The 25,916-nt window shown below is 45.8% G+C and overlaps 1 protein-coding gene across 2 annotated transcripts in view; it reads left to right on the top strand.

Moving 5' to 3' along the window:
• Positions 1–25,916, top strand: part of ATG5 (autophagy related 5) — a 465,798-nt gene that overhangs the window by 111,878 nt on the left and 328,004 nt on the right. For both annotated transcript variants that reach the window (XM_063917056.1, XM_063917057.1), the window contains one exon: positions 60–187. In XM_063917056.1, the coding sequence (XP_063773126.1) occupies positions 60–187 (128 nt within the window). The remainder of the gene's footprint in view (positions 1–59; positions 188–25,916) is intronic.

Below are 25,916 nucleotides of genomic sequence, written 5' to 3'. Positions count from 1 at the left end.
CGTTTAGTGACTACACCTGTAATTTGCTTGTGTAATATAATAAAATATTTTCTTTACAGCTGCTGTTACCGCGTGTGAGTTACCTGACCCTGGTAACTGACAAAGTGAGGAAACATTTTCAAAAAGTAATGAGGACAGAAGACATAGGCGAGATTTGGTTTGAATATGAAGGCGTTCCTCTGAAGTGGTGAGTAGTCAGAGCATAGTTACTATATGAGGACATTACTGAGTAGCTGTTTTTTTTATTTTTTTTGCGACACTTGGTTTATGAGAAGGGTTTTTCATATCCTTTATTGTTAAAATAATCCATCTTCATTATGGTGTCCATCAAAGCTCGCTCTTTTAGATTTTTGTTTAATGAGGTGACTACAGAATGACAATACCAACAGGAAAGCACTTGAATGGGGATGCGTTTAGCATCCCGGCTGTCGGGATGCCGGCGGTCGTGTGACCGGCGCTGGAATCCCAACAGCACTCGGGAGACCGTCTGCCGCCATCCTGAAGGTAAGTATCAGGGTAGTTTTTAGGGTTAGAACCTGGGTTGTGGTGGTGTTTTTATATACTTTACCCCTCTGACATCAGGATTTTCATGCCGACAACCGGGATATCATACTAAATCCCTTGAATGACCCATGTTTGAGGGGCTGTAATCTTGTTTAAATGTACAGTAGGATGTTGAACCTGCTGATCCCACTAGCTCTAAAGTGGGGCTAGGGAGCAGAAAAAAAGCCATTGGTATTTATTTGATAGTACTCTAACAAATGATTCTGTAAATAAGAAGGTGGCAACCCATCTCTATTTGTGATGGGGCAGAGGAAAGTGTACATTACATCTTATATGTACTAAGCCAATTAACCTGTATGTGTAACTATTTTTCTCTAACGTCCTAAGTGGATGCTGGGGACTCCGTAAGGACCATGGGGATTAGCGGCTCCGCAGGAGACTGGGCACAACTAAAGAAAGCTTTAGGACTACCTGGTGTGCACTGGCTCCTCCCACTAAGACCCTCCTCCAGACCTCCGTTAGATTCTTGTGCCCGGCTGAGCTGGATGCACACTAGGGGCTCTCCTGAGCTCCTAGAAAGAAAGTATATTTTAGGTTTTTTATTTTACAGTGAGATCTGCTGGCAACAGACTCACTGCAGCGAGGGACTAAGGGGAGAAGAAGCGAACCTACCTAACTGGTGGTAGCTTGGGCTTCTTAGGCTACTGGACACCATTAGCTCCAGAGGGATCGACCGCATGGAACCGGCCATTGATGTTCGGTCCCGGAGCCGCGCCGCCGGCCCCCTTACAGAGCCAGAAGCAAGAAGAGTCCGGAAAATCGGCGGCAGAAGACATCAGTCTTCACCAAGGTAGCGCACAGCACTGCAGCTGTGCGCCATTGCTCCTCATACACACTTCACACTCCGGTCACTGAGGGTACAGGGCGCTGGGGGGGGGCGCCCTGAGCAGCAATAAAAACACCTTGGCTGGCAAATATATCACAATATATAGCCCCAGAGGCTATATATGTGATAAATACCCCTGCCAGAATCCATAAAAAAGAGGGAGAAAAGTCCGCGAAAAAGGGGCAGAGCTATCTCCCTCAGCACACTGGCGCCATTTTCTCTTCACAGTGCAGCTGGAAGACAGCTCCCCAGGCTCTCCCCTGTAGTTTTCAGGCTCAAAGGGTTAAAAAGAGAGGGGGGGCACTAAATTTAGGCGCAATATTGTTTATACAAGCAGCTATTGGGGGAAAAATCACTCAGTTATAGTGTTAATCCCTGCATTATATAGCGCTCTGGTGTGTGCTGGCATACTCTCTCTCTGTCTCCCCAAAGGACTTTGTGGGGTCCTGTCCTCAGTCAGAGCATTCCCTGTGTGTGTGCTGTGTGTCGGTACGGCTGTGTCGACATGTGGGATGAGGAAGGTTACGTGGAGGTGGAGCAGAGGCCGATAAATGGGATGTCGCCCCCTGTGGGGCCGACACCAGAGTGGATGGATAGGTGGAAGGTATTAACCGACAATGTCAACTCCTTACATAGAAGGCTGGATGACGTAAAACAGCGGTGGGACAGCCGGCTTCTCAGCCCGCGCCTGCCCAGGCGTCTCAAAGGCCATCAGGGGCTCAAAAAAGCGCCCGTTACCTCAGATGGCAGACACAGATGTCGACACGGAGTCTGACTCCAGTGTCGACGAGGTTGAGACATATACACAATCCACTAGGAACATCCGTTACATGATCTCGGCAATGAAAAATGTGTTACGCATTTCTGACATGAACCCAAGTACCACATAAAAGGGGTTTTATTTTTGGGGAGAAAAAGCAGCCAGTGTTTTGTTCCTCCATCAGATGAATGAATGAAGTGTGTAAAGTAGCGTGGGTTCCCCCGATAAGAAACTGGTAATTTCTAGAAAGTTACTGCTGGCGTACCCTTTCCCGCCAGAGGATAGGTCACGTTGGGAGATATCCCTTAGGGTGGATAAGGCGCTCACACGTCTGTCAAAAAAGGTGGCACTGCCGTCTTAGGATACGGCCACCTTGAAGGAGCCTGCTGATAAAAAGCAGGAGGCTATCCTGAAGTCTGTATATACACACTCAGGTTATGTACTGAGACCTGCAATTGCCTCAGCATAAATAGTGCTGCTGCAGCGTGGTCTGATACCCAGTCAGATAATATTAAAACTCTAAGACAGGGATAATAGTTTGCTAACATAGAGCATATTAAAGACGTCGTCTTAGATATAAAGGATGCACAGAGGGATATTTGCCGGCTGGCATCCAGAATTAATGCAATGTCCATTCTGCCAGGAGGGTATTAGAAACCCGGCAGTGGACAGGTGATGCTGCCTATAAAAGGCACATGGAGATTCTGCCTTATAAGGGTGAGGAATTGTTTGGGGATGGTCTCTGGGACCTCGTATCCACAGCAACAGCTGGGAAGAAATTTTTTTACCTCAGGTTTCCTCACAGCCTAAGAAAGCACTGTATTTTCAGGTACAGTCCTTTCGGCTTCAGAAAAGCAAGCGGGTCAAAGGCGCTTCCTTTCTGCACAGAGACAAGGGAAGAAGGAAAAAGCTGCACCAGCAGCCAGTTCCCAGGATCAAAAATCTTCCCCCGCTTCCTCTGAGTCCACCGCATGACGTTGGGGCTCCACAGGTGGAGACAGGTGCGGTAGGGGCGCGTCTCGGGAACTTCAGGGACCAGTGGGCTTGCCCACAGGTGGATCCCTAGGTTCTGCAAATAGTATCACAGGGATACAGGCTGGAGTTCGAGGCGACTCCCCCTCGCCGTTACCTCACATCAGCCTTGCCTGCTGCCCTCGGAGAAAGGTAGTACTGGCGGCAATTCACAAGCTGTATTTCCCGCAGGTGAAATCAAGGTACCCCTCCTTCAACAAGGCCGGGGTTACTATTCCAAAATGTTGTGGTACCGAAACCAGACGGTTCGGTGAGACCCATTCTAAAATTGAATGCCTTGAACACTTATATACGAAGGTTCAAGTTCAAAATGCAATCGCTCAGGGCGATTATTGCAAGCCTGGAGAATTTCATGGTATCACTGGACATCAAGGATGCTTACCTGCATGTCCCTATTTACCCTCTTCACCAGGAGTACCTCAAAATTGTGGTACAGGATTGTCATTACCAATTCCAGACGTTGCCGTTGGTCGGTCCCCGGCACAGAGGTATTTACCAAGGTAATGGCCGAAATAATTATCCCGTACTTGGACGATCTCCTTATAAAGGCGAGGTCCAGGGAGCAGTTGTTCGGCGGAGTAGCACTATCTCAGGAAGTGCTACAACAGCACGGCTGGATTCTGAATATTCCAAAGTCGCAGCTGGTTCCTACGACGCGTCTACTGTTCCTGGGTATGGTTCTGGACACAGAAGGAGGAGAAGTCCAAGGACTTGTCGTCTCTAGACAGAGACCTCCTAATACGTATACAGGTGTCGGTGCATCAATGCACGCGAGCCCTGGGAAGGATGGTAGCTTCTTACGAAGAAATTCCATTCGCCAGGTCCCATGCAAGGATTTTCCAGTGGGATCTGTTGGACAAGTGGTCCGGGTCGCATCTTCAGATGCATCGGCGGATAACCCTGTCTCCAAGGGCCAGGGTGTCGCTGTTGTGGTGGCTGCAGAGTGCTCATCTTCTAGAGGGCCGCAGATTCGGCATACAGGACTGGGTCCTGGTGACCACGGATGCCAGCCTTCAAGGCTGGGGGGCAGTCACACAGGGAAGAAACTTCCAAGGCTATGGAAAAGTCAGGAGACTTCCCTACACATAAATATTCTGGAACTAAGGGCCATTTACAATACCCTAAGTCAGGCTAGACCCCTGCTTCAACACCGGCTGGTGCTGATCCAGTCAGACAACATCACGGCGGTCACTCATGTAAACCGACAGGGCGGCACAAGAAGCAGGATGGCGATGGCAGAAGCCACAAGGATTCTCCGATGGGCGGAAAATCATGTGTTAGCGCTGCCAGCAGTGTTCATTCCCGGAGTGGACAACTGAGAAGCAGACTTTCTCAGAAGACACGATCTCCACCCGGGAGAGTGGGGACTTCATCCAGAAGTTTTCCAAATGATTGTACACCGTTGGAAAAGGCCACAGGTGGACATGATGGCGTCCCGCCTCAACAAAAAGCTACAAAGATATTGCGCCAGGTCAAGGGACCCTCAGGCGATCGCTGTGGACGCTCTGGTAACACCGTGGGTGTACCAGTCGGTGTATGTGTTCCCTTCTCTGCCTCTCTTACCCAGGGTAATGAGAATAATAAGAAGGAGAGGAGTAAGAACTATACTCATTGTTCCGGGTTGGCCAAGAAGAGCTTGGTACCCAGAACTCCAAGAAATGATCTCAGAGGACCCATGGCCTCTGCCGCTCAGACAGGACCTGCTGCAGCAGGGGGCCTGTCTGTTCCAAGACGTACCGCGGCTGCGTTTGACGGCATGGCGGTTGAACGCCGGATCCTGAAGGAAAAGGGCATTCTGGAGGAAGTTATCCCTACGCTATTTAAAGCTAGGAAAGAAGTGAACACAAACCATTATCACTGCATATGGTGGAAATATGTTGCGTGCTGTGAGGCCAGGAAGGCCCCAAAGGAGAAATTTTAGCTAGGTCGATTTCTGCACTTCCTACAGTCAGAGGTGACTATGGGCCTAAAATTGGGTTCCATGAAGGTCCAGATTTCGGCTCTATCGATTTTCTTCCAAAACAGAACTGGCTTCACTGCCTGAAGTTCGGACTTTTGTTAAGGGAGTGCTGCATAGTAAGCCCCCGTTTGTGCCTCCAGTGGCACCGTGGGATCTCAACGTAGTGTTGGATTTCCTGAAGTCGCATTGAGTTGAGCCACTTAAATCCGTGGAGCTAAAATACCTCACGTGGAAAGTGGTCATGCTGTGGGCCTTGGCGTCGGCCAGGCGTGTATCAGAATTGGCGGCTTTGTCATGCAAAAGCCCTTATCTGTATTTTATATGGATAAGGCGGAATTGAGGACTCGTTCCCAATTCCTTCCTAAGGTGGTATCAGTTTTTCATGTGAACCAACCTATTGTGGTGACTGCGGCTACTTGGGACTTGGAGGCTTCCACGTTTTCTGGACGTAGTCAGGGCCCTGAAAAATATATGTTTCCAGGACGGCTGGAGTCAGAAAGACTGACTCGCTATTTATCCTGTATGCACCCAACAAGCTGGGTGCTCCTGCTTCTAAGCAGACTATTGCTCGCTGGATCTGTAGCACGATTCAACTTGCACATTCTGCGGCTGGACTGCCGCACCCTAAATCTGTAAAAGCCCATTCCACGAGGAAAGTGGGCTCTTCTTGGGCGGCTGCCCGAGGGGTCTCGGCATTACAAATTTGCCGAGCTGTTACTTGGTCGGGGTCAAACACTCTTGCAAGAGTCTACAAGTTTGATACCCTGGCTGAGGAGGACCTAGAGTTTGCTCATTCGGTGCTGCAGAGTCATCCGCACTCTCCCGCCCGTTTGGGAGCTTTGGTATAATCCCCATGGTCCTTACGGAGTCCCCAGCATCCACTTAGGACGTTAGAGAAAATAAGATTTTACTCACCGGTAAATCTATTTCTCGTAGTCCGTAGAGGATGCTGGGCGCCCATCCCAAGTGCAGATTGTCTGCAATACTTGTATATAGTTATTGCCTAACTAAAGGGTTATTGTTGAGCCATCTGTTGAGAGGCTCAGTTGTTATCATACTGTTAACTGGGTATTGTATCACGAGTTATACGGTGTGATTGGTGTGGCTGGTATGAGTCTTACCCGGGATTCAAAATCCTTCCTATTTGTGTCAGCTCTTCCGGGCACAGTATCCTAACTGAGGTCTGGAGGAGGGTCTTAGTGGGAGGAGCCAGTGCACACCAGGTAGTCCTAAAGCTTTCTTTAGTTGTGCCCAGTCTCCTGCGGAGCCGCTAATCCCCATGGTCCTTACGGAGTCCCCAGCATCCACTACGGACTACGAGAAATAGATTTACCGGTGAGTAAAATCTTATTATACCTATGTGCCTTTGATTAAGGGGCCCCATACACTAGTACGATTTTACACGATTTCATACAATTCCGATATATCCGTCAGATATATTGTATGAAATTGTGTACAATCGTATGTGTTTTAGATCGTATCCAATCTGATGCGCGTCCCCGTGGCTGTCGGATAGGATCCCCTAGGTCGTTGGTGCTGCACTAATGATATATCGGAATTGGATGGAATCAGATGAAAAAAGTGTGTTTTTCTGTGCATGTGATATATCGCATGCGATGTATCACAGGGAAGTTTGACTGGCATTCTCAGGACACTCCCAACCTCCGTAGGCCTCTATCCAGCCCATCAGATATATCTTAAGGTACAATTGTATGCCATACGATATATTGCATGCAATGTATAGAGGCTTCATCAATCGCATGCGATATATCTTATGCAAAAATAGCACAAAAGTACCAAATCGTATGGAATCACTCCCGGGAAGGTCCCAGGGCAGTTCAAGGGAAACTGCATCCGACTTCAGCCTCTGACATATCGTTGTAGTGTATGGGGCCCTTAACTTTTTCCCATTTGACGTAGTACTGCAGTGATTCCAGACAGATACTGGCTAGTGACATCCCTGTAGGCCAAGACTTCTGGCTTCTCTCTCATTCAAAGATGCCTATGGCTACGTATAAAAAAAATCACTCTTAAGTCACCTCAGTAATGAGGCCAGAGCAGTTATGCTGATCCTTTGGAGGTCCTCCCCTGCTCCTCCCTGTAAGGACTGGTTTAAAAGAATAGAGGGGTAGATGTATGAAGCGTCGATATGGGGTGCGGGAGTGTATTAATGTGGTGGTGTGTGCAAGATGACAGGGGTGATCAGCGCTGCTATCTGTAAGATAGCTCACCGATATGCTGGTCAATGTAAGAGCTGTCAAAGGCACTAACCGTTCTGACAGCTGCAGGTGTAGTTGCCCATTCACCACAGCAGGGACAGAGTAGTCCCTGGCTGCCGGCACCTGGCTGCATGTGAGATCTTGCGCGTGCCCAGATAGCCGGCTGGCGGTGAAACTCAGCGCATCAGCGCTAGGCTACTTAGAGCTAAACTAGTGTGTATGGACGGGCGATGAGCGCTGATGCACGCTCCCGCATCATCGTCGGTCGCCGCAGTCCGTCGCCCTGTGTTACCGGCCAAGTGAACCACTTTCCACTGTCTCCTACTGTTGAAAGTTGTTCACCCCATGAAAATCGCTGGGCCGGGTGAAAATCGCTCAGTGTGTGTGCAATGTGTGATTTTCAGGCCAGCGATTTGCACATCATCTCTCAGCATACACACTGGGCCAGTGTGTATGCACCTTTACTCTAGTTTTGCAGACACTCTGAAGGGGTTCAGTATGGTATGCCGGCGGTCGGGCTCCCGGCGACCAACATACCGGCGCCGGGAGCCCGACCGCCGGCTTACCGACAGTGTGGTGAGCGCAAATGAGCCCCTTGCGGGCTCGCTGCCCTTGCCACGCTACGGGCACGGTGGTGCGCTACGCGCGCCACACTATTTTATTCTCCCTCCAGGGGGGTCGTGGACCCCCACGAGGGAGAATAAGTGTCGGTATGCCGGCTGTCGGGATTCCGGCGCCGGTATACTGTGCGCCGGGATCCCGTCAGTCGGCATACTGAAGACCACCCCTCTGAAGTGTACAGTTTATAAAGCAGTTGGGAGGCATTCTTTATAACATGCTTGAGATGTAAAATGCATTACCAATTCTATCAGCTAGTTATAATAACAAATGTATTTGTTTTGTTTTCAATTTCTGTAGGATTACTTAGAAAAAATTATAATTATGAGATGTAAATAGAGGTAATATAGAGCAGGAGTTTCAAATTGCTAGTCCTATCATCTGCTACTGAGATAACTGCTGATACTTGCAGTTCCTAATAAATAGCATTAGTAGTACAAGCTGAGTGAGATTAGAGCGCTGTTTATATGCTGTACCGTAAATTACACTATTTTATTCCTATATAGAGTATAATGTCTATATATATATATATATATATATATATATATATATATATATATATATATATATATATTAGAGTTGTATTACAGATATTGGACAGAAGTTCTGAATGAAACTGTGTAGCCGTATGTGTAAAATAAGAGAAGGACAGTGTGCCATTAATTATAGTATTATTTGCATTATTAGACCACCAGAATTTGAAAAATTGATAGATGGGGGACTGCCTGCATGTGCACATATTCCAAGGTACATCCCAGTTGGCCAGAACAGACCACCAGCAACACCCCTTTCCGATGGCTAATCACAGCAGGTGTGTGTGCGTGTGTGTGTGTGCGTGTGTGTGTGTGTGTGTGTGTGTGTGTGTGTGTGTGTGTGTGCGTGTGTGCGTGTGTGTGTGTGTGTGTGTGTGTGTGTGTGGATGGCAGGAAATTCAGACAGAGAAAAGTGATGGTTGTTCAAGGAACTAAAAAGCTAGATTTCAGTAAATGAGTAATCTTGTATAATTTTACATGGAAGTGCTAAATAATATAGCTACGTAAAGACAGAGGAGAAAGTCAGTAACTTAAAAAGTGAAAATAAGAACCAGAGAGTTTTTGTTGGTTTATACAGAACATTTGAGAAGAGAGATCAAGAAGTAAAACCAGAGACCGTAACAACCCCAGGCAATAGAAGACAGACTTCAGCAAAAATTGAGGATATTTCAAGCAGAAGATACAAGTTCCTAAATACAACCACTTAGAAACTGGCCTGCACAACACAGAAGACAGCATTTGGCAGTACTAATTTCTCCTTCATCCAATCTGGGGGATACTGATACAATGGGGTTGCAAGGTCTGCTTCTGAGCTGGTTAATTAGTAGTTAACTACAGACTTAAAAAAGCAAAACAAACAAAAAAAACCCAATGCACATAATACAGAAGATTTAAGTAATACATCAATAGACAAGCCACACACCTAAAAAGAAAACCCTGAGCACAAAGTAAGCATAATGCAGGATTGCTGTAGGCATTTTGGACAATAACTTCCACGGTTTGTGTATTCCACCCTCAGAAGGTACCATGTGAGGCAGCCATCTTGGTCGCACTGCGTAGGATTACCCTAGGTGGAATGGTTCAACCCTAGAAGAAATGACACAAAATGGGGTGATTGCAGCATCCTAATGCTCAGATCCCAACAAAACTATAAGGCCCATGGATTTTTTCATCCAATCCACAAGCGTATTGGATGAGGCAGCCATGTTGGGCGCACTGCGAAGTTTACACTGTGGGAGGTGCACCATACATACCAGTGTATATATAGGGAGACTGGAACTTGTGTAGTAGTATGATATAACCTGTACGGAAAGATCCACGTGAAGTACATCTTCAGGACATTGAGAGCAAGCTGGAGACACAAAGAGCAGGAAACGCTGCTGCTCACAGGGACTCCTGACTGAAAACACACTACAGAAACACCCTTACTGCTCTCTGGTATTTTTCGTCACACTCTCTCATGGAAAGGCAGAGAGTCACCTCTGCAATGTAAAACTATATAAGGGGCATTATAGGCACAATGCAGACAGCATTAGCGTGTTCCTTCTCTATTTTTCTATCTGTGCCGGGTGGTCTACTCTCTCATTGGTCCATTCACTGCAATAAGCACATGGACCAAAAACAAAAATATCTCAGCCACCAGTCTTTAGGATCCTACAGTATATCTGTCTGTTAGCACTTACTGTTCCATTTCATATTAATTATTCATTATGCTTTAGTGATTGAATAAGGGAAATGCTGGATGAGAAATTCTGAGCTGGTCTTAAAATATGTTTTATGACACCTGTAAAATGTGGTAAAAGGGAATAATATGCAGTGTTTATTATGTCTTCATGTTGAAACCTTGCTATGGAAATAGGAACTTGTTACCTATGATGAGATTTGATGAGTTTAATATTATTTATTCAGCCCTGTCTATTAATTATTCAACACTTAATACGTTGTGCATAGTTAAGTCACCACTCACTGATACTTTATTTAAAAGTGTTAAAGATTGTTAATACTGAGATCTATACATTTTTGCCTAATAGCTACCAGAGAGTCTTAATACATATGATTTTTTTTTCTTTTTATTCAATTATGTTCTTAGTCAATAATTTATAAGAATTTTAAAGTTATGTTTTAAGTAATATCACAACAGTTGTAATATAAGTGCAACACATAGGAGTTCTGTTTTTTATTTATTCTATGGATCACCCCCTTAGAGTACAGATGTGCCCTCATACACCGAGCCTTAATATGCAGCGTGAGGCCTGGCAGAGTGAGCTGCACCAAGTGGTGTAATGTTTTTTTTTTTTTTCCTGAGTGTGCATCATTGTCTCAATTGTATTTGACAAAACTTGTATAACTGAGTCTTAATCTATATACGAAGCCCAATGGAACTTGGCATGAGAAAAAGCCACAGGCGCTGATTCATAGCACTTCGTATACACTACGTATACTGTAGCACTTCGTAATTCATACTCTTCACAAGTGACGCATATCAAATTAATCAGTGCAGTCTGGTAAAGCAGCTTTGATGCATCCAGTGACGAAAAAGATGCACGCTGAGTTGCATGGAACCTGGCATGTCGAGAAAAGATGTTTGGCGTGACTGCAGCTATAGTGTATGAAGACACATCTATCTGTTACCCAGGGAGACCTGATAGCAAGCAGTAAGAATCTGAAATTGGGAAGATTATACTCCGGCACAGAGATTAAAAAGCAGATCAAATAGATAAAAATCACATGCATGGAAAGGGGCTCAGAAAGGAGCTCATCCCTGTGATGTATAAAGAAGTAAAAGCACAAAATAAATCATTTCACTTATAATTCAGGTGCTGGGTCCTTTCTGCACATGCGTGCTCTGCTGATCATGAATCTGCGGCAGCCATTGCCGGATAGAAAACATCTCTCTGTGTTTTCTGTGATCTGTAGCACATAGGCTATAGCAGCACAGTGCCATCTGAGCCTTTGCATTTCAGGGTTTAGTAAATCTGTCATCTTCTTAGCCCCCATAGAAACTTATTGGGTTTGCATTTACTGTCGGAAATAGAGGGACCAAAGCAGATATTCGGGGGATCCTTAATGTTTGCCGGTATCACTTGAATGGTTCAAATATTCAATGATATTTAGGACCATTGCCAAATCCAGATAAGTTCTCTGATGGCATGGAGAATGAGATTATATGGAAATTGGGTGGTCCAGACCTCTCCGAAGCATACCAATGTGTCCCCCTACATCATTGCTGCAGTCGCGCAAAAAGCCTTTCTCAGAGTGCCAGGTCCCGTGAAACTCTGCTAGTCTTGGGCTTTTTTTTTGCCGAAAATGTTTCTTAGTCGCGATGTGATGCCACTTGGACGCACCGGGAGACTGCACTGATTAATTTCATATGCGATACTAGTATATTTGTGCGCGACTTAGTCTCTGAATCTGTATACAAAGTGCTGCAGTAAGATGCTGCAGCTTTTTTCCATGCAAAGTTCAGATGTGCTTCGTATACAGACTATATGGCAAATGCTGGCAGAGTTGCATGTAGCCTGGTGGTTCAGTCGCGCCAGGCATCTCATGCGAGAGGCTAGATGTATGAGGACACATCTGTAGCGCATATTAAACACCCACCTGGGTAATCACTTGACCAAAGTTGGATTAAATGAGCTAAATGTGGGGTACTAGTTTAATGTGACTATAAAAACCCCCAAACCCCCCAAAAGGAGTCCTAGATACTTGGCACTCTCCACTATCAGATGCAACTGGCTATGACTGCATTGTTTAAGCAACAACTAGTCATGAGGTCAGTATCCCGGTGGTTGCGATCACTGCAATCAAAATATCGATGCCCAAATCCAGACACTGCTTGGAATGCTGGTGCCGGCATCCCAACTAGGAGCACAATTGTGGCACCAGAATCCTGACTGCCAGGATCCCAAATGAGTGTTTGCCAGGCAGCAGGAGAGGTAAGCCGCAGGGGGGAGGTTAGGTTTAGGCTGGGGCCGGGGATACAGGTTAAGGCACCACCGGGAAAGGTTATGGTTTGGCAGCGGGGAAGGGGGGGGATAGTTGTAGGCTGCGGGAAGGGAGGGTTAAGGAGGCATTGGGGAAAGGTAAGTATTCTTACCTTGCCCCTATCGGGATTCTCAACATCAGGATGCTGCAGTCGGTATTTTGACTGCTAGCATATTGAACCCACCCCAAAAGCTCTGCACTTTACTTGTTAAGTCAGTGGTGCATCACCATCTTATTTCTTGTTGTCATTATTGATAGGTTTTCTCCACACACTGCCAAAAGTCTCATTCCCTCTCTTATTATATTTATCTTAACTACTGTAATCTCTTGTCTGACCTGCAAACAAAAAAACTAATGAGACTTTCAATTTTGATATAGGTATTTGTTACTATATTAAAAAATTAAAACATATACAATACATACACACTGGCCAGTATCATAAATTAGCACATATCACACACAAAAAAACAATAATAATAAGAATACAGTAATATCACTATATCTCACACTATAACAATTAAAAGAGCTGCATGAATGGTTTATTTTATTGTCTGACCTGCCTTTTATCCCCACTTCAATCCATCCTAACAAGTGTGCCGAGACTGATACTTCTCTATTGCCACTCTGCTTCTTCCGCCCATGTCTGCAAATAACTTTCTCTCCATAGGCAGCCACTACAGATTCAGTTTTTCTTTCTCCTTCCCATCAACTACAAAGAACTCAACCGCTCTCGTCATTACAGCTCCGACCTCATCTGCCTCCACATTATTTTCCACTCTCACTTGATTACCATGTCATAATCATACCTTCAGGATTTCAGACTCTCCACTAGCCTCCAATGCTTAAATCAGTGGTTCTCAAACTATGTGCCGTGGCTCCCTGGGGTGCCAAGGGTTCTTTGCATGGGTGCCCTGGTTTAATGGTCCAGGATCAATTCAAATTATTTATATTCAATGTTATAGACAAAACCAGTGCTTTTGGCTTCCAATCATAAAATATGTGGACAATCCTATAAATTTTCATTAGCAGTTTTAAAAATCATTTCTCATACGTCCTAGAGGATGCTGGGGTCACCATAAGAACCATGGGGTATAGACGGGATCCGCAGGAGACATGGGCACTTTAAGACTTTGAAAGGGTGTGAACTGGTTCCTCCCTCTATGCCCCTCCTCCAGACTCCAGTTTTAGAATTGTGCCCAGGCAGACTGGATGCACACTGAGGAGCTCTACTGAGTTTCTCGGAAAAAAGACTTTTGTTAGGTTTTTTATTTTCAGGGAGACTGCTGGCAACAGTCTCCCTGCTTCGTGGGACTAAGGGGAGAGAAGTATGACCTACTTCTAGTGAGTTCAAAGGCTCTGCTTCTGGCTACAGGACACCCTTAGCGCCTGAGGGTTTGATCGCTAGGTACGCCTAGATGCTCGCTCCCGCAGCCGGCTGTCACCCCCTTACAGAGCCAGAAGTCAGAAGACAGGTGAGTAGAAGAAGATCAAGAAGACTTCAGTGACGGCTTTATGAGGTACCGCACAGCGATCGCACGCTGCGCGCCATGCTCCCACACACACAGCAGCACTACAGGGTGCAGGGCGCGGGGGGGGGCGCCCCGGGCAGCAGAAAATCCTCAAAATAGACTGGCAAGAGGGGACATAAGTGCCTAGGCACTGTCCTAACCCCCGCCATTATTAAAATATATTTTTAAAAAGTGGGACTGAAGCGCGCCATTAAGGGGGCGGAGCTTCGTCCTCACAGCTCACACAGCTCAGCGCCATTTTCCTCTCTACAAGGCTGCAGAGACGCTGGTCCTTCCTCACACTTCTGTATAAGTATCAGGGTTCAAAATGAAGGGGGGGGGGGCACAGTAATATTTGTGCAATATAGATATTTGTTATAAAAGCGCTGCAGGTCTGGGGCATTCGTTAGTGTTTCAGAACCGGTGATTAGGCGCTTGGTTGTGAGCTGGCAAAACTCCCTCTGTGTCTCTCTGACAGACTTTACTGTGGGTCTGTCCCCTATATACCCGGTGTGTCTGTGGGTGTTTGGGACACGTGTGTCGACATATCTGAGGCTCAGTGCTCTTCCCAGGAGGAGACTGTATTAGGGACACAAACAGCTGTGGGAGTGACCCTGTCAGCACCGCCGACTCCTGATTGGGTAAATATTTTGAATGCTTTGAATGCTAATGTGGCTCTTATTAGTAAGAGATTAGATATATCTGAATCTCAGAACCAGGCATGGAAGAAATCTGTGGAGGATGTGTTATTACAGGTCCAGACCCCTTCGGGGTCACAAAAACGTTCGTTTGCCCAGCTGGCAGACACGGATACCGACACGGATTCCAGTGTCGACTATAGTGATTTCAGATTGGATCCAAAATTAGCAAAGAGCATTCAGTACATGATTGTGGCGGTAAAAGACGTATTACATATTTCCGAGGACCCTGCTGTTCCTGATACAAGGGTCTTTATATATAAGGAAAAGAAACCCGTGGTAACGTTTCCTCCCTCTCATGAGCTGAACACTCTTTTTGAAAAGGTTTGGGAAAGCCCTGACAAAAAGTTTCAGATTCCCAAAAGGATTCAGGTGGCATATCCGTTTCCCTCTGGGGATAGGGAAAAGTGGGAGTCACCCCCCCCCATTGTTGACAAGGCCCTATCGCGGTTGTCTAAAAAGGTGGCTCTCCCGTCTCCTGATACGGCAGCCCTTAAGGACCCTGCGGATCGCAAACGGGAAAATACATTAAAATCCATTTATGCCACCACGGGTACGCTGCTCAGACCAGCCATTGCATCTGCGTGGGTAGTAGTGCTATCGAAAAGTTGGCAGATAACTTGTCATCTGATATAGATACCCTAGATAGGGATAGCGTCCTTTTGACACTGGGTTATATCAGGGACGCTGCGGCCTACCTGAAGGAAACGGTGAGAGATATTGGCCTAATGGGAGCAAAGGCCAATGCCATGGCAGTCTCGGCTAGACAAGCATTGTGGATCCATCAATGGAATGCTGATGCAGACTCCAGAAAAAAAATGGAATCTCTGCCATATAAGGGTGGTGTCTTGTTTGGTGACTGTCTCGCTGATTTGGTATCTACAGCTACCGCGGGTAAGTCATCATTTTTGCCTTACGTTCCTTCACAACAAATGAAAACACACCACTATCAGATGCAGTCCTTTCGGCCCAATAAATACAGAAAAGGCTGAGGTTCTTCCTTCCTTGCTACTAGAGGAAGAGGAAGGGGTAACAGATCACCGGCCTTGGCAGGTTCCCAGGAGCAGAAGCCCTCCCCGGCTTCTGCCAAATCTACCACATGACGCTGGGGCTCCTCTGTGGGAGTCCGCACCGGTGGGGGCACGTCTCAAACTCTTCAGTCAGTTCTGGGTTCATTTGGACCTGGACCCATGGGTTTTTGAAATAGTGTCCCAGGGGTACAAACTAGAGTTTCAGGATGTTCCCCCTCGCCGATTTTTCAAATCGGCCTTACCAGTTTCTCTTCCGGACAGGGAGGTTGTATGCAACGCAATACAAAAAGTTGTGTCACAATCAGGTCATTATCAGGGTTCCCCCGTCACAACAGGGAGAAGGCTTTTATTTGAGCCTGTTCATGGTCCTGAAGCCGGACGGTTCGGTCAGACCGATCCTGAACCTAAAATCCCTCAATTTCTACCTCAGAAAATTCAAATTCAAGATGGAGTCTCTCCGAGCAGTGATCTCCAGTCTGGAGGAAGGGGATTTTATGGTGTCGGTAGACATAAAGGATGCCTACTTACATGTTCCCATTTATCCTCCGCATCAGGCTTACCTGAGGTTTGCAGTTCAGGATTGTCATTACCAATTTCAGACGTTGCCGTTTGGTCTGTCCACGGCTCCGAGGATTTTCACCAAAGTGATGGCGGAAATGATGGTTCTCCTTCGCAAGCAAGCAGTCACGATTGTCCCGTACTTGGATGATCTCCTGATAAAGGCGAGATCCAGGGACCAACTGGTGCAGAACATTACACTCTCCCTGGCAGTTCTGCAACAACACGGTTGGCTCCTAAATTTGCCAAAATCACAGTTGGTTCCGATGACACGGCTGTCGTTTTTGGGAATGATTCTGGACACAGAATTACAGAGAGTTTTTCGTCCAGTGGAAAAGGCTCTGGAGATTCAGAACCTGGTCAGACAAATTCTGAAACCAGCAAGCGTGTCAGTCCATCAATGCACTCGTTTGCTGGGGAAGATAGTGGCGGCCTACGAGGCCATTCAGTTTGGCAGGTTCCATGCCAGAGTGTTTCAGTGGGACCTGTTGGACAAGTGGTCCGGATCCCACCTGCACATGCACCGGAAAATAATTCTGTCTTTCAAGACCAGAATCTCACTCCTGTGGTGGCTGCACAGCTCTCACCTCCTAGAGGGACGCATGTTCGGGATCCAGGACTGGATCATAGTAACCACGGATGCGAGTCTCACAGGGGGAAAACTTCCAGGGAAGATGGTCAAGCCATGAAACTTGTCTACACATAAATGTTCTGGAGTTAAGAGCCATTTACAACGGCCTTCTTCAAGCGTAAAGTCTGCTTCGCAATCTGCCCGTACTGATCCAGTCGGACAATATAACAGCAGTAGTGTACATAAACCGCCAAGGCGGAACAAAAAGCAGAGCGGCAATGGCAGAGGCCGCAAAGGTTCTCCGCTGGGCGGAAAGACATACAAGCGCCCTGTCAGCGGTCTTCATTCCAGGAGTGGACAACTGGGAAGCAGACTTCCTCAGCAGACACGATCTCCATCCAGGAGAATGGGGTCTTCATCAAGAGGTCTTCACAGAAGTGACAGGTCTTTGGGGAATTTCTCAAGTAGACATGATGGCGTCTCGTCTCAACAAGAAACTTCAGAGATATTGTTCCAGGTTGAGGGACCCTCAAGCAATAGCAGTGGACGCCCTAGTGACACCGTGGGTGTTTCAGTCGGTGTATGTATTCTCTCCACTTCCTCTCATCCCAAAAGTGCTAAAGATCATAAGAAGAACAAAGGTTCAGGCGATCCTCATTGTTCCGGACTGGCCAAGGAGAGCTTGGTATCCAGATCTTCAGGAATTACTCATAGGAGATTCCTGGCCCCTTCCTCTAAGAGAGGATCTGTTACAGCAGGGGCCGTGCGTGTATCAAGACTTACCGCAGCTGCGTTTGACGGCTTGGCGGTTGAACGCCAGATCCTAGCTCGAAAGGGTATTCCCAGTGAAGTCATTCCCACACTTCTTCAGGCTAGGAAAGGAGTAACATCTAAACATTACCACCGTATTTGGAGAAAATATGTGTCTTGGTGTGAATCCAAGAAGGCTTTTACGGAGGAATTTCAGTTGGGACGTTTTCTCCATTTCCTACAAGCAGGTGTGGATGCGGGCCTAAAATTGAGCTCAATTAAGGTACGGATTTCAGCCTTATTGGTTTTCAATCAGAAACAATTGGCCTCCCTTCCAGAAGTTCAGACTTTCGTGAAAGGCGTGTTGCACATCTAACCTCCATTTGTGCCCCCAGTGGCACCATGGGATCTTAACGTGGTGTTGCAGTTCCTTCAATCACATTGGTTTGAACCTTTACAGAAGGTGGAGTTGAAATTCGTCACTTGGAAAGTGGTCATGCTGTTGGCCTTGTCATCCATAAGGCGGGTATCGGAGTTAGTGGCTTTGTCTCACAAAAGCCCTTATTTGATCTTCCATGAAGATAGAGCAGAGTTGAGGACTCGTCAACAATTTCTGCCGAAGGTGGTTTCATCGTTCCACATGAACCAACCTATTGTGGTGCCAGTGGCTACTGACGCCTTAGTGGAGTCGAAGTCTCTCGATGTGGTCAAAGCTTTAAAAATTTATGTCGCCAGGACGGCTCAGATTAGGAAAACGGAGGCTCTGTTTGTCCTGTATGATCCCAACAAGATTGGGTCTCCTGCTTCCAAGCAGACTATTCCACGCTGGATCTGTGCTACAATTCAGCAGGCTCATTCTACGGCTGGATTTCCGTTACCGAAATCGGTGAAGGCCCATTCTACCAGAAAGGTGGGCGCGTCCTGGGCAGCTGCCCGGGGGGTCTCGGCGTTACAACTTTGCCGAGCAGCTACTTGGTCGGGTTCAAACACTTTTGCAAAGTTTTACAAGTTTGATTCCCTGGCCGATGAGGACCTCAAGTTTGGTCAATCTGTGCTGCAGAGTCATCCGCACACTCCCGCCTGTTCTAGAGCTTTGGTATAACCCCATGGTTCTTATGGTGACCCCAGCATCCTCTAGGACGTATGAGAAAATAGGATTTTAATACCTACCGGTAAATCCTTTTCTCTTAGTCCGTAGAGGATGCTGGGCGCCCGTCCCAGTGCATACTGTATCTGCAGTTATTAGTTCTGGTTACACACAGGTTGTGTTACGTTTATAATCAGCCTGTTGCTGACATTGTTCATGCTGTTGACTAGAATTCTGTTTAATGCCATGTTGTACGGCATGTTTGAGGTGTGAGCTGGTATGTATCTCACCTTAGTTTAACAATAATTCCTTTCCTCGAAATGTCCGTCTCCCTGGGCACAGTTCCTATAACTGGAGTCTGGAGGAGGGGCATAGAGGGAGGAGCCAGTTCACACCCTTTCAAAGTCTAAAATTGCCCATGTCTCCTGCGGATCCCGTCTATACCCCATGGTTCTTATGGTGACCCCAGCATCCTCTACGGACTAAGAGAAAAGGATTTATCGGTAGGTATTAAAATCCTATTTTTAGTAATATACTGTGTGTATGTGTGTACATATATATATATATATATATATATATATAGAACAAATACTAAAACAAACAGGAATATAAATAATAATGTCAATAAACAAGGCGGAAGGAAGGGAGAGGTTATTAGATGCAAAGGGTATATTCCAGTACATGAGGGATCATAAAAAGTCAGACATCAGAAATATCAAAAGGTAAGATATAACTATAAAGACAAATCAAGGTCCAAAAGTATATCACTAACAGGTCCATGAACCATACAGTATGTCATTGTGGAGACACAGTTCCAGTCACTGTATTCAAAGATGGCCATAATGTAGAATAATACTCTAACCGCAAGCTGCACTTAATCATAGGGGTAGTAGAACAGTACAATATTTAAACCCCGAGTCTCCCTCTCACAACTTTTTTGCATGTATCTTATAATCATAGAAATTGCGGGGTATTAGGATTTTCCAATATTGGGCAATACCCGATCTAGAGGCAAAAAGAATATGGCCTGTCACGTATCTACAGTGTGGTCAGGGAGAGAGTGGATAGTGGTGCAGTATGGCCGTCTCAGGTTTTAATGGGGGCTTAATCTATACAACCCATATTCTGGATATTTGGACATGACCAAAAATTATGGAGAAGAGTACCCACTTCAACCCAATTCCTCCCAACAGAGATGAGAAGCTAATATTTTTTTAATTTTTTATTTCTCAATAAGAAACTTCTTGCCTAGGGGTGCCGTGAAAAAAATTCTCATTCTCTAGTGCGCCTTTATTCCAATAAATTTGTGAACCACTGGCTTAAACACTCTTTAAGAACTCTACTGTTCATCAATGCTTACCAGATTTTCTTTGAACGCTCTCTTTACACGACACCTTTTGTGTTAAGCTGGGTACACACTTGACGTGTGTACCAAGTCGATGGGATGGGTGATGTAATGACAACATATCGCCTAGTGCAGAGATTCTAGACACCCCAACATTCCAGGTTTTAATTATATCCATGGCTCAGCACAGATGGTTAAATCAAATTTACTGAGGTACTAATTAAATCACTTATGGCCAAACATGGATATACTTAAAACCTGGACCGTGTTTGAAGACATCTGGCCGAGTGTTTACCCAGCTTGACACACTGCACTGTCTACCCCCACCTCCCTTAGCATGTAAGTTCTGATTTGCAGGACCTACTGTATCTTCCTCTTTTTTTTTTTTTTTTGTTTCAGCTCAGCCACCTGTGCGTCCCTGTCCTTTACCTACTGTACATTCTCTATGTTCCTTATTATTTACCTCTACAACTATATCAAATACCCTGTTTTTTTATTTTATGTTTCCATGTTGTATACTTTATTAAGCTGTTGTGAATACAGTTTATACTTCTGTTTGTCTGCTTATTATTAAATCAGGCATGTCCAAACTGCGGCCCTCCAGCTGTTGTGAAACTACATATCCCAGCATGCCCTGACACAATTTTGCTGTCAGAGAATGCTAAAGCTGTGTCAGGGCATGCTTGGATGTGTAGTTTCTCAACAGCTGGAGGGCCGCAGTTTGGACATGCCTGCATTAAATAATCTCTGTTATCTGTACTCTACTTCTACTTGTTTATTTGATGGTTTATAAATAAATAATATTTTTGCACAAATGGACCATACCTACATAAAGGTGTGTACACACGGTGAGATCCTTGCTATGCCCGATTTTCACTTGCGATTTCCCTTGAACTCCCCGGAGCCCAGATAGCACAGATTTTTACTAACTTTTCTTGAGATATGGACTATGGCCCTCATTCCGAGTTGTTCGCTCGTTAATTTTCTTCGCATCGCAGCGATTTTCCGCTAATTGCGCATGCGCAATGTTCGCACTGCGACTGCGCCAAGTAAATTTGCTAAGAAGTTTGGTATTTTACTCACGGCATTACGAGGTTTTTTTTCTTCGTTCTGGTGATCGGAGTTTGATTGACAGGAAGTGGGTGTTTCTGGGCGGACGCTGGGCGTTTTATGGGAGTGTGTGAAAAAAAGCTACCGTTTCTGGGAAAAAAGCGGGAGTGGCTGGAGAAACGGGGGAGTGTCTGGGCGAACGCTGGGTGTGTTTGTGACGTCAAACCAGGAACGAAACTGACTGAACTGATCGCACTGGCAGAGTAAGTCTCGAGCTACTCAGAAACTGCTAAGAAATTTCTATTCGCAATTTTGAGAATCTTTCGTTGGCAATTTTGCTAAGCTAAGATTCACTCCCAGTAGGCGGAGGCTTAGCGTGTGCAATGCTGCTAAAAGCAGCTAGCGAGTGAACAACTCGGAATGAGGGCCTATGTGTGCTTACGATTTTGGCTTATGTGAGATTTTGGCTTATGTGAGATGTCATTGACATATGAGGTGAACTAGATAGTACACCGATCAAGCAAGGACTGACCTGCCTGCACAGTCTATCTTTTCTTGCGATGCCGACCTGGTAGGACCGCGCATCGGGATCGAATCAGGATCGCAAGGTGACTTTCACCTTGCGATCTGCACTAACTTTTCTTGCAATTTTCACTATATAGTCAAAATCGAAATAAAATATCTCACCGTGTGTACACATCTATACTCAGATTTTATCAACATCAAGCGAACGCATTAATGCATATAAAAAGTATTAATAATGAAAATAATAAAGTTTAATAAGTGCGATTCTTCCTACATATATTAAAAATGGCTATTGTGTCTTACTTCATACAGTATCTAAATAGCTTTGTTATCACAATAGCAACTAGTTATTTTAAATTAAGCATGTGGAAGAGTAATATTCATTTAGGAAGCATGCATTTGTTATATGACTTTACAATTAGAACAAAGGGGTCTATTTACTAAGCCTTGGATGGAGATAAAGTACCAGCCAATCGGCTCCTGTCATTTTTCAAACACAGCCTGTGACATGGCAGTTAGGAGCCGATTGGCTGGTACTTTATCTCCAGCGACTTTATCTCCATCCAAGGCTTAGTAAATAGACCCCAAAGTTCTTTGTTGATTGAACAGCGCTACTGCATAAACACACATGCTATGTTTAATAACATGTTTTCAACAAAATAAAATCTGTCCTCTAAAGCAAACAAAATTAAACTAGTGCTCTTTTAAAAAAAAAAATATTTCATTTTAAAAATGTCATATTTGTTTATAACTTGTGATACTTGATAACATATTAAACGTAATGTATTGTAATACTAGTTATGACTTCTTTTTCTGTTTTTCTCATACCAAACTCTAAAAGAAAGTTCTTATTTAGCATATATGTGTATCATTTCACGCCAGTACACTGTTTTTAAAGGTGTGACAGTCTTGTCTGTTGACTTTTAGATTTTAGTCAGAAGGGGTTGAAGAGTTTCATATAATATTTTACAGCTTTCACTTATAGGGACTTATACTGTACCTAATTGTGTACATAGGGGGTCATTCCGAGTTGATCGCTCGCTAGCTAGTTTTAGCAGCCGTGCAAACACTATGCCGCCGCCCACTGGGAGTGTATTTTAGCTTAGCAGAAGTGCGAACGGTTGTATCGCAGAGCACCTGCAAAAATTTTTTGTGTAGTTTCAGAGTAGCTCAAAACCTACTCAGCGCTTGCGATCACTTCAGACTATTCAGTTCCGGATTTGACGTCACACACCCGCCCAGCGTTCACCCAGCCACACCTGCGTTTTTCCTGGCACGCCTGCGTTTTTCTGCACACTCCCTGAAAACGGTCAGTTGCCACCCAGAAACGCCCACTTCATGTCAATCACTTTGCGGCAAGCAGTGCGACTGAAATGCATTGCTAGACCCTGTGCAAAACTACATCGTTCGTTGTGCCCGTACGTCACGCATGCACAGAACTGCCATTTTTTAGCCTGGTCGCTGCGCTGCGAACAAATTCAGCTAGCGATCAACTCGGAATGACCCTCATAGTGCAAGTGCATGTCTGAAGCTGAATAAAACACTTATTACCGGTTAAGATTTTACTCAAGAAGTGCTTAATGTCTATGAATTTAGTCATGGATTTGTTTCTTGTACCAAAGATTACTGTTTTAGAAGTATACATTTTAGATTATGCAGTGCACTGAATTGGATTAATTATTATAAATGGAAATAAATTAGGACAAGGAACTACAGCATTACATGCCAGTACCCAGGGGTTAAAGTGAGCCGGAACTGCATTCCGTCAGTTCCACTTGGAGACGGAACGCAGTTCCGACTACTCCGGCTCACCTAACCCGATTGTGTGGCCGGTGCTGCAAGGAGATGCCGGGCGCCCGCTGAGATGGTGTTACCAGCGGGCGCCCGACTCTCTCCACAGCGGCAGCCGGAGGCAGGAGCTCAGTACTGAGCTCCGGCTTCTGGCTCTGTCACTGTGTGCGGTGGGAGAGACGTCATGACGCCTCTCTCATAGTGCTGAAGAGCGGGCGCCCAGAGAACTGCAGCGGCAGGACACGGTGTGTTTGTTTTTTTCTCTTTTGTATAGCGGCATCTACTGGGGGCAAACTACTGGGGGGCATTACTACAGAGGGGCACCTACTGGGGGCAAACTACTGGGGGGCATTACTACAGAGGGGCACCTACTGGGGGGCATTACTACAGAGGGGCACCTGCTGGGGGCAAACTACTGGGGGGCATTACTACAGAGGGGCACCTACTGGGGGCAAACTACTGGGGGGCCTTATTACTGAGGGGCATCTACTGGGGGCAAACTACTAAGAGGCATTACTACTGGGGGGCATCTACTGGGATACATTACTACTGGGGGGCATCTACTGGGGGCAAACTACTGGGGGGCATTATTACTGAGGGCAAGCTACTGGAAGCAAACTACAGGAGGGCATCCACTGGGGGCAACTACTGGGGGGCATTATTACTGGGGGGAAAGCTACTGGAGGCAAATTACAGGAGGGCATCTACTGGGGGCATCTACTCGGGTCAAACTACTGGGAGACATTACTACTGGGGGCAAACTACTGTGGGGCATCTACTGGGGGCAAACTACAAGGGGGCAAGCTACTGGGGGCAAACTACAAGGGGTCAAACTACAGGAGGGCATTACTACTGGGGGTGTAACTACAGAGGCATTACTACTGGGGGTGTAACTACAGGGGCATTACTACTGGGGGTGTAACTACAGGGGCATTACTACTGGGGGTGTAACTACAGGGGCAATACTACTTGGGGGCTAAACTACTGGGGGAATTACTACTTGGGGGCATTACTACTGGGGGCTAAACTACAACGGGGCATAACTACAGGGGCTAAACTACAAGGGGGCAAACTACTGGGGCTAAACTACTGGGGGCATTACCACTGGGAGGCTAAACTAAAGGGGGGGGGGACTACTGGGGTCATAACTGCAGGGGCATTACCACTGGGGGCATAACTACTGGGGCTAAACGACTGGGGGCATTACTACAGGCAACATTACTACTGGGGGCAATACTACACAGGGGCATTACCATTGAGGGCATTACTACTGGAGGCACTACTAATGAGGGCATTGTAAAGGGGGCAGTTCATAAGGGGCATCACTCCTGGGGACATAAGGGGCACTACTATTGCAGGCATTGCTTAAGATGCACCACTACTATGGGCTCTATAGAAGGGGCACTACCACTGTGGGCACTACCAGTACAGTGGACATTGCATAAGGAGCACTACTACTGTGGGCATTGTATAAGGGGCGCTACTGCTGTGGGCATTATGTGTATTATGGGGTGCTACTACTGTGGGCATTATTACTATTGTGTGACCACGCCCCTTTCCTTTTGAGATCACGCCCCTTTATGCGGCGCGTATCTAAGGCGCGCGCTATACCTTTATTCGATGGGCGCCGTGGGGAGGGGGGTGAGTTCCACCACCTCTCTAGGATCACTTTAAGCACTGCCAGTACCAATAGCTAGTAAGTAAATTGTAACAATATTTTCTGTGCTAGTCTTAAGGTGCCCACACACTAGGACAATATTGTGCCTTTTGGCACGATATCGATGCATTGGGTCAGTGTGGGCCACTTACGATCTCAGCGCGCTCCCGGGGGCAATGAGGTAAGATCTGGCCTTGTTGTTTGCGATTGTGTTCTTTAACGTTAGATCGCATGCGATCTAACGTTAGCACATCGTGAGTGAGGTGACCTAGACACATGATTTCGTGAGTCCAGGAGCTACCGGCGGTTGGTAGGGAGTTGAAGGGGTATTGCATGCAACGAATACCTCGTTCTAGTATATGGGCACCACTAGTTACAGTATAATCAAACTTGGGAGCTGTGACATAGGAAGCCTAAACGAACAGTGTCCTTATTTTGTATCTGGCCTATTGTACATTATATGTAGAGTGCAACAATATTTTATGCGCTCTCCTTGGCTGAGAGCGTTTAATGGGACATATAGTGTAATTTAAAAAACTTTTTTTAAACAAATAAATTCTAGAGTGCTTTGTGTAATAATGTATTTTTTAATAAACCTGACAGGTCCCTTAAAAAGATTGTCAAAGGGGATTTAAATGATTGCATTGACTTGCATATTGATAGATAAGCACAATGACAGATACGTGTTTTTCTCCTATAAATTAAAATAAAAAGTTTTGTTACCATGGAACAACTTCTAGACATAGGCATATTGTGGCTGTATTCATATAATTTCCACAAGGTGGCACTCTTGCAGTGGTTTTTCATTTTCAGAATTATTGCGTTTCCTTGGCACCTTTAAAAAGGGAT

The sequence above is a fragment of the Pseudophryne corroboree genome, chromosome 4 (assembly GCF_028390025.1).
Source record: "Pseudophryne corroboree isolate aPseCor3 chromosome 4, aPseCor3.hap2, whole genome shotgun sequence".
Taxonomy (NCBI): Eukaryota; Metazoa; Chordata; class Amphibia; order Anura; family Myobatrachidae; genus Pseudophryne; species Pseudophryne corroboree.
This window is presented reverse-complemented; position numbering and strand designations above follow the sequence as displayed.